Source organism: Argentina silus (genome assembly GCF_951799395.1).
Source record: "Argentina silus genome assembly, chromosome: 1".
NCBI classification, from domain to species: Eukaryota; Metazoa; Chordata; class Actinopteri; order Argentiniformes; family Argentinidae; genus Argentina; species Argentina silus.
Genome location: NC_139655.1, coordinates 4706977 through 4719227, shown reverse-complemented (window position 1 = coordinate 4719227; position 12251 = coordinate 4706977). Strand labels below are relative to the sequence as shown.

Below are 12251 nucleotides of genomic sequence, written 5' to 3'. Positions count from 1 at the left end.
GGAGAGACTGGATGATGGGGTGGAGAGGCTGGATGATGGGGTGGAGAGGCTGGATGATGGGGTGGAGAGGTTGGATGATGGGGCTAGGAGATGGGGCTACAGTAGGGAACGGGGCTAGGAGAGGAGGCTAGGGGACAGAGATAGAGGGATGGGAAGGGGCTGGGGATTTTTTTTTCTTTACTAAGCTTGTGTCATCTTGTCACTCAGTGTGTGATTATGATACAGTATCTGACCTGCTGTGTCATCACCAGGGTATCCGTGGGCTTCCTGGAGTGGCGGGGCCAACAGGACCTCAGGTAAGGCTTCATAATGCATTCTGAGGCAGTTAGGTTGTGACATTGGCTGGCTTGTACTGGGTATCAGTTGGGTTCTGTGCAGTCACTATCTCCACCCTTCTTCTAATGTATGACTGTACAGTCTGGCAAAACAAGACTGCTATAGTTTCTGTGATGTCTTCATGTCTTCTGACAGGGGGAGAGAGGAACATCAGGACAGAAGGGAGCAATGGGACCGAATGGACCAGAGGTGTGTGTCAACATCTCCATTACAACAAAGAACCGGCTTCTGTTTTGACTAAATAACCACACTCAGTCACAGACAGTAACTTGGTGGTTATATTTGGTGGTTATTTGCTGCATGCATTTGCTGCAGTGGAACATTAAAATAGTTGTGTTGTCAAGTAGTGATATTGATGTCAGGCGCTTAACCCCTAAATGCTCAGTTGACCATGTGCTCTACCTATCTGTGCAGGGGGGGGGGGGGGGGAGAGGGGTTAGGGTTAGAGCCCAAAAAGAGCCCATGGGCTAACTCATTTGCATGGCACAACATGAGGTCCACTGGTCCACAGCATGGCTATAGCCAGACCCTTATTACAGAGCCATAGATGTAGGCATAAGGTGTTTGATTACTGCCCTCTGCTGGTCAAATGAAGCTGCACATCTAACCCGCTTCAATGATGATGTTTTTTTCCTTCCAATTCTAATGTGTTTTATGTAAGAATAACACACTCAAGGGTGTGCTATATTGTGGATATCAGAACGTCTGCAATGCGATCATGGGCACAAGGAGCAGCCGAGTGCGTTCGACCATCACTGTTGTTCCAATATCCTAGATCCTTTGAGTGTGTTATTGCTGTTATACCGACAGCAACAATTCTGACATGGTTGATTGATAGTACTGGTCTAAGGTCTGGGGAGGAGGAGGGGGGAAGACCTGAGGTAGAAGTTCCGGGGGTAGGTGGGGGGGGGGGGGTATTTATTTTGTGATAGATTTTGGCAGTTTCTGCCCTGTGCTTACAAATATAGTTCCCAAAACTACAAACGTTGTCAAGGGAAAGTGATACACAAATCTACTCTGGCGTAGGAATATGATAACAGTTGATTTAACCCTTCAAACTGCTCTCGGCCAATCACAATGCTTGTTTTCGTCAACCCATTGTATAACCACTCTTACATTCCACACATGCACTTCTTATGTGGCATTTTAAAAAAAAATTTGTGGCAGTCCCACTCTCTTTTGATTTTATTGGATAGAGAAAGTGAATAGAGACATGGGCATATGTGTGCACGGTAGGCCATGGTGCTAGACCACTACACCACCCCAGGCCACCTTATGTGGCATTTTGATTCAAACATAAAGTTATTAATGAAGATAAAACAGCTAAATTAGAATATATAGGGCATTACTATTAATCCTGACATGAACAAAGAGTAACAGTAACAGTATTATTCTATTATGACCCAACGTCTTCAGGTGGGGAAGAGTTAAAGCCTCACTCAACGGTCTTTTCATAATGAAATGAGATGGGGCCTGAGAGTCTCATTTTCCCATAGTGACTCTGACTAAGCTGTCACGCATGCTTTCACGGCGCCGCCAGCCAACTGTCTGTTTCTTCTGTTCAGGGGACTCATGGCCCCGTGGGACCGCCGGGAGAGAGTGGACGAGATGGCCCGAAGGTTTGTCCAGTCCCACATTTTAATTAATGCAAATGATAATGCTACGGCTCTCTCATCCCCCGTGAGCTGGGCTTCCTCCGCTCTGGGAATGGGCTGCTGATAATGTCGTAATTATCTCATATTTTATATTATTCTTTATATTTCTAAATCATGTTAGAGGTGAAAGTGTTATTTTATAAATCTTGAATGTGCTGTATTGCTTTGCAAAAAGGAAGGGTCAGTTCGCTCCTGTTGACTGGGGTAGCATAGAGAGTGTGTCTGTGTGTGGGTGGGTGGGTGGGTGGGTGGGTGCATGCCTGTAGGTGTGTGTTTTGCATGGTAAGTTGTGTTTGTATGTCTGCATTCAGGGAAGCTCCGGCGATCGAGGGTCTGCTGGCTCTTCAGGACCGCAAGGCCAAAAGGTGAAAGACCCCCTGGCCCTCTCCTTCTTTTTCTCGCTCTTTCTATCTCTCTCTCTCTCTTCTTTCTGTCCTCCTCCCTCCTCCTTTACATGCTGATTGTATCGTCTCTGACTGACTCAGCTCCATGACTGTCTCCCACCCATATTAGCCAATCCTTGTGCAACTCCTTTATTCATTCTGCAATAATTGCTCAAAGTCACACTCCCAAAGTTTTGGACCAACTGTTTATATAATTGTACGGTCATGTTTCAGGATGGAGAATGAGATGTAAAACAAACACAAGATGCCAACGACCAAAATGTCAGTCTCTTTAACATCACTATTTTGGTGAAGGTTGATAAGGTTAGGTAAAGACTAGGACACATTTGAATTCTGTATGAATTGGAATCTTGGTCCTAGGGTAAAAGGTACAGGTTTCAGGGAGGGTAAACTATTGTTGAGTCGTGTGCTACGGTGACTGACGCAGCCCAGCTGTTTATCTCTTCATCACCTTTCACCTCCGTAGGGCACACAGGGGGAGCCAGGGTTTCCAGGGTTGCCAGGTGCTATGGGACTGCTAGGGTTCAAAGGTCATAAGGTAAGGCCATGGGGAGGGTGGGAGGTGTTACTACAGTACAAATCAGACAAAACAAAACTGTCAAATGACCTGTGGGGTGTCTATAAAGCCTAATGAAACGTCCTGTTGCTGTAAAGAGAATGGTTGATGAATGACTCATGGCTCTGGGTGTCAGAAGCTTGTTCATCCATGTTTCACAGCATAAACTTTGACGCCTTTGCATAATTCGTGTTTATGTATTATTCATATTTACTTACATGGTGTCATTTGAATGTACTAAAAGGTTGTTCTTCATACTGAAGGCTATAGCAGTGCGCTCAAGCAGCTGTTCGTTGATCATCATGTCCATATGTTACATGCTGTTTTCCAGGGAGAGAATGGAGAGGCGGGCCCCAGAGGAAGTCAGGTACTGTATGGTCATTATTGTCTGGCCCCAACATGGGAGTTGTTTGGTTCATAGTCATTCTTTTTTAACACAGCCTACTTTTCCTTATCCCGTGATGATCCTATTCAGAGGTGGACTTGTAAAGCGTGCTTGGCATAATGTGCTGTTCGATTACAGTTTGGGAGGGCCACAGCATTTTGCCTTTCATTCTTTCCTGTCAATCAGGGACTGATTCAGACCTGGGTTAACACCGGGTGAGTCAACTCCATGGTTAATCTTTGACATTGATCGTTGACGCCGGGAGAAAAGAAAATCACCAGTGCTGCAGCCCTTGATTCAAGATTCAAGATTCTTTATTTGTCACGTGCACACAAGTACACAGTGAAATGCAAAAGTGACAGTGCCACAGAGTAGTGCAACAATACAATAAGTTTTAAAATAGAATAAAATAAAATAAAATAGAAGTACTAAAAAATATACAGTATGAACAGTATAAATAGTATAAACAGTATGAACAGTATAAGCAGTATAATCAATATAAACAGCAGATGGATGATTATGTGTGTGCATATGTGATGTCAGTGAGTGTGTGAGTGACTTGAGGGGGGCACTGGTGGGGTCATCGTTGATGACCCTGATGGCGTGGGGGAAGAAACTCAGCCTTGAGGACCATAACTGAATGGCTCCAGCAACAGTTATGACTAGGCTACAGCACAGTAATGATTGAGCATGTACTCATGTGTACATCATACACTGTAACTTCCCAGCAAGCTGACAGGGAAATAATGAGTCCTAGTCACGACTTACTTAGGGAAGAAGAGAAAAAGCTCCCCCCTCCCCGCCATCTCAGTCCTCCCCCCTGGGCCTTGTGAATTCGGAGCAGAGCGTCTTATGTCTGTGCTTTGATTCGTACTTCCTATAGTTGTCCAATCCCAGCGGGTGGAAAACATACAGGCAGACAGCAGAGCAGCATGGGTAGAGAGAGGGAAACTCAGGTGATGTGATTGTTAAAGGTCAATGAGACCCATGGCGTCTCTCCTCACTTCTCCCCTTGGCTGGGGATGCTAATCATGACCTTTTAGTAGAGAGTACAGTCCCCTTCAATAACCCCCTCCCAACCCCCATCCGCACCCATCCACCCCATCCCCCACCACAACCCCACCCTGACTGTTTCTTGTTCCAGGGCGAGCGAGGCAGTGACGGAGACCCTGGGAGCCCTGGCACACCGGTGAGTGCAGTTACTTCACCAGAACACAGGGTGGTAGTGGAGGTCATGCTTGCGTCACAATTTTCCCTGTAGGTATTGTTAGAGTTAGTATTGCTGTTAAGGTACCTAGATTCTTACCACTGCACAGTGAATATAGAGTTTTCTCTCTCCATTTCTGCCAGGGTGACGCTGGACCCAGGGGAGGGAAAGGAGAGGTTTGTAGAATTAGAGTGCCGCATCTAATCCATTCTGTCTCATTTAACACCAGAATCCAAGATCCTGTCAAACCGACAGAAGTGGTAAACACTGAACAGCTAATACCATGAGACTTCTAAAATCACACCCACAGAGCATAGACAGACAACACACGGTAACAGTTAGGTTTGGAAAAATACATCTACTCTATATACTCTTTGGAATAGTTTTGTGTGTGATAATAATCCTGCTCCTATACAATGTTACTGCCATAGCTGCATTTGCCATATTTGCTAATTCTGTGAGTGTTTTTCCTCTGTATTGTTGATATTCTGTAATAAAGCCAATTTGTAGTACTATTACTCGTCTATAAAGCCATCTTCTGTCTGTAATAGTTCAGTGTATGAGACAGTATTTGTCTTCCTCTACCCCTAGAAAGGCATAACAGGGGACACAGGCCTCAAAGGGCATGATGGGAAGAAAGGGGACCCGGGACACCTCGGCGCTGTTGGCCCGCGGGGATCTTCCGGCCAAGATGGGTTGCCGGGGCAACCGGGTGTGCCGGGCTATCCTGGGAAACCTGTGAGTCTTCTGACCTTTTCTCTCAAAGCCGACTGTTTAAAACAGTCCCCCAACACCCAACTCACACCTGCTCACCTTTTTTTTGGCCTTATTTGTGTCTTTCAGGGAAAGCCTCCCTCGGATGAACACTTGATCAAGCTCTGCGGCGATGTCTTGCGGAGTAAGTACCTGCCACTCTCCACTGACGGTGGCTGAGCGACGTCAATAACGACAGTGTCAATTGGAGTAAGCTTTGAAGGCGTATTCACTGTTGAATCAGCAGCTTACTATGTGCTGCAGGGATTAAACAACATAAACATACACTGGTATAAAAATTGGGTGCAGGATTTATATGACACCTCTGTATTTGTGGTCAAACATGAGCATGCCTTGGTTAGAGTGGGAAGCTGAAACAGTGGATATACAGTCACATCCATGTAATATCACATGATCAGATAGCGTGGCAGAATATATATATATATATATATATATATATATATATATATATATATATATATATATATATATATATATATATATATATATATATGTTTATAGTATAACTGTTCAATGTTGTATAGATCAACTCATATTCACATATTTTGGTACTGATAAGGAATTGTCTATTGGTACTGATAAGAAAATGTCATGAGGAATGTAATGTAAGTTTAGTCTTGCCATTGTTGCTTGAGGCTTGCTATTGCTATTTCTTGCTATATTTAGGTCTCACTTCTAATAAGCACTCTGAAACAAGACTGTAAAAAATCATAGAAATGTTTTTGATTAATTGATTGATTGATGTGTTCCAGACCAGTTACCCCAGCTGCTGCAGTCCCTGGCACCTCCCAGCTGTGAGCCCTGTCAGACTGTGAAGGGACCCCCAGGACAAACTGGAGCTCCAGGACTGAAGGGCTCCACTGGACCATCAGGCTACCCCGGCAGGACTGGCCCACAGGGTTACCCAGGCACCCCCGGCATGCAGGGGTCCCAAGGGGTCAAAGGTTAGATGATTATGAATGAGAAGTATACACACATCCAATAAGCTGGATAACAATTCTATTCAGGCAGAGAAAGTCATCTCTGCTCACTGCTCACATAGACAGCATAGTGATTATGAATGTCTACTCATCTTCAGGTGACACCGGACCAAGAGGATTTAAAGGCACCAAAGGAGAAGGTAGTCCTGGTTCCCCGGGTCCCCCTGGACAGCCAGGTGAGCTAACACCAATGGTACAATGGTAATGGCCTTTGGACACTATGGATAAAGTAGCCGTTAATTAGGTTTTCTTCAATTTATCACATCTGGGGATAAGGAGCAGGCTAAAGGGGCCAGTTAGTGGTTAATCATGACTAATTCACCCCATTAACACTCCAAGACTCTGGAACTGTTACAGGATCTTTGCTTTTCAACAGGGATTTGCCAGAGCATAGAACGATAACCAGACAGCGCCAATTGTTGTGAGATGCCATTACCAACATTGATTTTCATGATGCTTTGTATGGTCCTGTTTTAGCTGGTATGGTACTTACCTAGTATACAGTACTAAGATATTTTGTAACAATCCAGTTACAAGTTATGTTTTTTTTATGTTTAGAATTAATTAGAATTATATTTGCTAGGTAATGACCAAAAACCAAAACAGGATCCAGATGTTGATGAGAGTGTGATATTCCTTAGCTTTTAACAAAATCATGACACATATGCCATTGCGTGTTACTGTAAATTCTGTGGAATTTGGTGTTAACCGATGCTATCTTTCCCATTGATGGCTGCAGGAGTTCAGGGACCTCGGGGTTCAGACGGGATTGGACATCCTGGTTCCCAAGGGATGTCTGGGAAATCTGGGACACCAGGAGTGCCTGGTAAACGAGGCTCGTCTGGGCTACCGGGAGTGTGTGACATGTCCCTGTGCTACCAGGCCTACAACCTCAGGGACGACCGCTTCAGCAAAGGACCCAACTTCTGATGACCCCATTAGACAGAATATGCCATTGGATAGGCCCTCGTGGAGGAGCATCAATGTTGGGTCATAATGTGACGTCATACTTTAAGGCATGTGGAAGTGCACTCAGCTGTCCAGAGGAAAGTTTACTGACAAGCAAAACATGTATGCTTATGTTTTGCAATGGTCCCTGAAGCCAAGGTTTTAGGGAAGGTCAGAGACAACTTTAGGTTTGGACTTGTTTAGGGGTGATTATCCCAAAAGGAATCATCAGGTCCTTGTATTTATTATCTGTTTTTTGGGGGGGATAAAGAGGAATGTTATACATATTGCACTGCCTTAGGTACTGTAATGCTACCTCCATGCTGGACATATAACAGTGGAAAGTGTTTTATAATTCCAGGGTGGGCTACATAGTAAAGTAACAGTGTATAGGCGAAATAGTACAACAATGTACCTGTACGTGGGCCTATCTTGACATCACTCGACCATCTATGAAAACAAAACTGTACTCTTTCCCATCTATGAAAACTGTGTACTCTAGTATTCATGCTTTTGTATTCATTCACCAGATGTTTTGTGCTTAAAAAACCCATACCAAATATGGGGATGGGGCATTGAAATTTAATGGAACAACCTCAGGAACAACTCTCAAGGAAAAAATCTAAAGTTGTGTGTTATTTGTTCTCTTTTTGTATTAAAACTTGCTCTAGGTCTGGGTCATCCGAGATAACCCATAGCTCTTCTATTCAATGTTCAAATGTTCTATGTTTTTTTTATTTTTTTTGTTCTATGTTTAATTCTCCGCATTACAGATGGTGATCTATACCATATACCAAACCTATTTCTAATCCTAATAACAGGTGCTATATGCTATGGGAGATGACAGACTATGTTAAATACGTTTTGGTAGGTTTTACAATATGTCTGTAATATATATTTTCATATGCTTCCATGTATTTTATGATATCAATGTTTCTATCTGTAAAACCAACTGTCAAAAATCACCAGGTATTAATGGTAAATTGGTTGTGCTGGATATGTGATAATGGTCCCTATACCATGCGTAGAATTACGTGGTTTCCCCTTAGAACAATCTTTTTGTCACATTAATTCTCACATTTTTTGCATTTGTTGCTGACTTTCATCTTGTGAAATATCACACTGTATTGCTAAGCCCATTGGTAATGTAAATGTTGAATAAACACTATTCCCGAGTCAGTGGCTTTAATACTGTACAAATGCAGGATGTGTAACTAACATCCCTATTCCTCTCATGTCTTGGTTTATATTTGGTTCAAGGAAAAGGTATGTTGTCGCTACTTTGGTTCATAAATGGTGGAGCAGACTGAATTCTGATTCAGTGAGGGAGATTACCCTCAGATGCCGTAGTTATCTGTCTCATTCTCCCACACATACATAATGTGCACACGCACACACTTACGCACACACACGCACACGCGCACGCACACACACACATACACACACACACCACAAGTGCATTTCCTCCTTCCAGGATGACTTGTCAGAGTGAGACTGGAGGCTTACTCGTAAGTTGAGCAACTCTACTCTTCACTTGCTACAAGCAAAAACTCCAGCCAAATATTCTGGGTAAGTCTGCATAAATACATATTTTCCTCTCATATCTGTTAATATAAACAAATTGTTTGAGAGCTTCAAAATGTTTTCGCAGATCGATAGAAAACGACCAACAATGGAAACAAACACTTTGGCTGAGGAGGCAATGACTTCAGATTATGCTGACTACACTTACGATCCAACAGGACTGTGTGACAGAGATGCTGACAATGACTTTGGGGCGAAGTTTTCCACCTTCTACTACCTGATTTTCACCCTGAGCCTGCTGGGCAATGGCCTGGTCGTGTATATCATCTACAAGTTTGAAAAACTCAACACAGTTACCAACATCTTCCTGCTCAACCTGGTGGTGTCCGACCTGGTCTTCATGTCCAGCCTGCCCTTTTGGGGCGTGTACCACCAGGGCTCCTGGATCTTCGGGGAGGCCATGTGTAAGATCGTGGGCAGCGCCTACTTCCTTGGGTTCTACAGCTCGATCCTGTTCTTGACCTTGATGACCTTTGACCGGTACCTGGCTGTGGTGCACTGCCTGGCAGCCTCCACACTGCGCCAGACGAGGTACGCTGTGGTGTCGTCCGTGGCTGTGTGGTGCATCAGCCTCCTGGCCTGTATAAAGCCACTCCTGCTCTTCAACGTGATTCAATCTGACGTCCAGGAACGACTGTGTGAGGAGTTTGGCCTGTCTGTGCCTGAATGGATTGATATAATGTTATTGGGGCAGTGTTGGCAATACCTCCAGTTAGTGGTGTTTTTCCTTCTGCCCCTTGTTGTTATTGTGTACTGTTACGTCAGGATAGCGCTGACGGTCATCTCCTCCAGGGTGGTCACAAAGTTCAGGACAGTGAGACTCATATTTTTCATAGTGCTGCTGTTCTTTTGCTGCTGGACACCTTACAATGTGGTGGAGATGCTGGTACCTTACGCCGACACCTGTGAGAAAAAGAAGACCCTTGCCTATGCGGGTCATGTCACCCATAATGTTGCCTACTTCTATTTCTGCATCAGCCCTGTCTTCTATACCTTTGTGGGTAGAAAGTTCCAGAACCATTTCCGTAAGCTGCTCAGTAGGCACATGCTATTTTTAAAGAACCATACTTCAGTCAATCACGCAAGCAAGTCATTGTCTCACAAGAGCCCTCCTACTGGAGGAATGACTCATAATGGAGGGTGCACAGATGCCATGTTATAAAGGGTTTACAAAGGCATCATAAAGCACTAAAAGTGGTTATTCATTTAGAGTGGGACCAGTCTGATATGGGAGCCAGAAGGCCCAGGGAGGCAGATTTAGGGATGACATGACAATGTACATTAGGGCCCTTGATAAGATATGTAATATGTGTAGCCTGTCGCCAGTGTGAACAAACAGTACACAGATCTCAATTTCCATCTTAAAACGTGTGCTTATATATCTTATAATCTATATCTTATAAGCCCTTTTCATTCAGTATTAGGATGTGAACTGCAAGATTCTGCTATTTCATTGATCTCTTTTTGCTTCATGTTGTACACAGTGTTTATGTTTAGTGTACATTGTAGAAATATGTGTAATAAATTAAATATTTGTTCACTTGCTACTGTATATCTGTCTGTTCCTTGCAATGTGTTTCAATAGGTTTCATTACTTCATGTTGGCCTAGCCAAATAAGGTTCAGATGTAGAAAATTGTGGTTATAGTCAGGAAAATGTGGTCCTCTGTGGTTCAATTGGTAGAGCATGGCATTAACAATGCAAAGGTTGTGGGTTTGATTCCCGCTGGGACCTTGTATACTGAAAAATGTATGCACTCACAACCATTTAAGTTGCTTTTGATAAAAGAGTCAGCTAAATAGCATATATTAAACACATTCATCCTGCTGTCATTCTATTCTTGCAGGGTTGCTATTTTGCCTCTTTTCAGCTTCAGTGCATTAAGCTGGTGTTAAAGTGGAGAAGGCCACACTACACAGTTAATCTCTGGACTTCACAATACTATGCTCCAAAACTGAAAATCGTTTTTTAAAAATCAATGCTTCCAAGACACTTGTGAAGATCTGTAAGAATCTGAACAGGTACCGTGTCAGCAAGATGGTCACATTTTCACCTCACTTATCAGAGGGCAACTACCATCTCGCTTACGCCTACCAAATTCTCTCAGATGTCAGACCCAGGAGGTGTTAACAGTGAAGGGGCTGTGGTTCCTTGGCATCGCCACATATGTGGGGTCTAAACGGAAAGTAAAAGTAAAATGATAGACAACAGTAAATATACACATGCATGAAAATTGCTTTAACACCCTGTAGGTGGATGCTTTAGCCAATTCCTCAGCCTTGCTTAAAAAACAAACCCCAATCTAAAGCCTCAGAAACCCAAAACAGCTTAGGGGAGACACATCAAAATCACAACCCACCCTGGGTGCACACACTGTCTCGAAAAGTCGTTTCTATCACCATGCAATCGTGTTATTTCTGGAAATCTGTGGGATACAAGAAGAATATGCTTTTCTCACCAATGGCTGTGGGAAGAAACAAAGCGAAGGGGAAGTGGGGTTGAGTCACGGTCAGAAACAGACCAAATGGGAGAGGCTGATGATACAGTCAGAGACAGCTGGGAACTAAAGGAGAATTGACTAACATGTGTCATGAGAAGGGTGACACTCACGCACATGTTTCCCGTTTTGTTATCGTGGCGATGCTAGACAAAATGCAGCAGTGGTTCGTAGGCAATCCATAACCATGTTATGGTAGGGAGTGTATTCTGTATGACCATTATGTAGGGTGTGAGAAAGAAGTCATTAATGTTGAAATCTCTGTTTCTACCTGGGTTTCTCCATTTGGATTTTAAAAAACCTGAGCCGCACATGACCCCAAACCCCTGCACGATCACTCCGCTCTTCCACCTCAGCTGGCCGCCTGGCACTGCCGCCTCTACGTGGATGCAGCGGCCGCGCCACTCGGTCACCGCTTTTCACTGTCCTGGCGCCCCGCTGGTGGAATGAGCTTCCCACTACTGTCAGGACTGCAGAGTCACTACCGATCTTCCGCCGTAGATTGAAAACCCATCTCTTCAGGCTACATTTTAACAGTCCCTCCTAAAGACCTCTTCACCCTCACTACCCCCCCTGTACTAACCCTAACTGCAAACCTAGAGGCTTCTTCACCCTCACTACCCCCCCTGTACTAACCCTAACTGCAAACCTAGAGGCCTCTTCACCCCCGCTACCCCCCTGTACAAGTTCTCTCCTGTTAATAATAACAAAAAATATATATAAAAAAAAGGCTTCTGGCATTACGACTGCCAATGGCCCCAGGTGTGAGCATTGATTACTTTGTCTTATGATGACTGTTGGGCAGATGATTCACTTACTTAAACAAATGTATTTGTTGTAAGTCGCTTTGGATAAAGGCGTCTGCCAAATGCCATAAATGTAAATGTAAATGTAAATGTTCAGTGGTAGGAAGAGGACATCTGGT

At 44.0% G+C, this 12251-nt stretch overlaps 2 protein-coding genes across 2 annotated transcripts in view; both read left to right on the top strand.

Moving 5' to 3' along the window:
• LOC310804065 (uncharacterized protein) overlaps nucleotides 1-8420 on the top strand; it is a gene marked incomplete at its 5' end in the record, with an annotated part of 28460 nt that extends 20040 nt beyond the window's left edge. The window contains 13 exons of the mRNA XM_083669155.1: nucleotides 252-296; nucleotides 472-525; nucleotides 1902-1955; nucleotides 2303-2356; nucleotides 2862-2933; nucleotides 3283-3318; nucleotides 4481-4525; nucleotides 4687-4719; nucleotides 5135-5281; nucleotides 5387-5441; nucleotides 6070-6261; nucleotides 6396-6473; nucleotides 7037-8420. Of these exons, the coding sequence (XP_083525281.1) occupies nucleotides 252-296; nucleotides 472-525; nucleotides 1902-1955; nucleotides 2303-2356; nucleotides 2862-2933; nucleotides 3283-3318; nucleotides 4481-4525; nucleotides 4687-4719; nucleotides 5135-5281; nucleotides 5387-5441; nucleotides 6070-6261; nucleotides 6396-6473; nucleotides 7037-7227 (1056 nt within the window). The 3' untranslated portion in view covers nucleotides 7228-8420. The remainder of the gene's footprint in view (nucleotides 1-251; nucleotides 297-471; nucleotides 526-1901; nucleotides 1956-2302; nucleotides 2357-2861; nucleotides 2934-3282; nucleotides 3319-4480; nucleotides 4526-4686; nucleotides 4720-5134; nucleotides 5282-5386; nucleotides 5442-6069; nucleotides 6262-6395; nucleotides 6474-7036) is intronic.
• Nucleotides 8421-8947: 527 nt separating this feature from the next.
• On the top strand, nucleotides 8948-9991 carry LOC310813338 (C-C chemokine receptor type 3-like; the record flags this gene model as incomplete). Its single annotated transcript, XM_083682268.1, has 1 exon — nucleotides 8948-9991. One exon carries the CDS (start codon nucleotides 8948-8950, stop codon nucleotides 9989-9991), a length of 1044 nt encoding a protein of 347 aa, XP_083538394.1.
• Between the last annotated feature and the right edge of the window lie 2260 nt (nucleotides 9992-12251).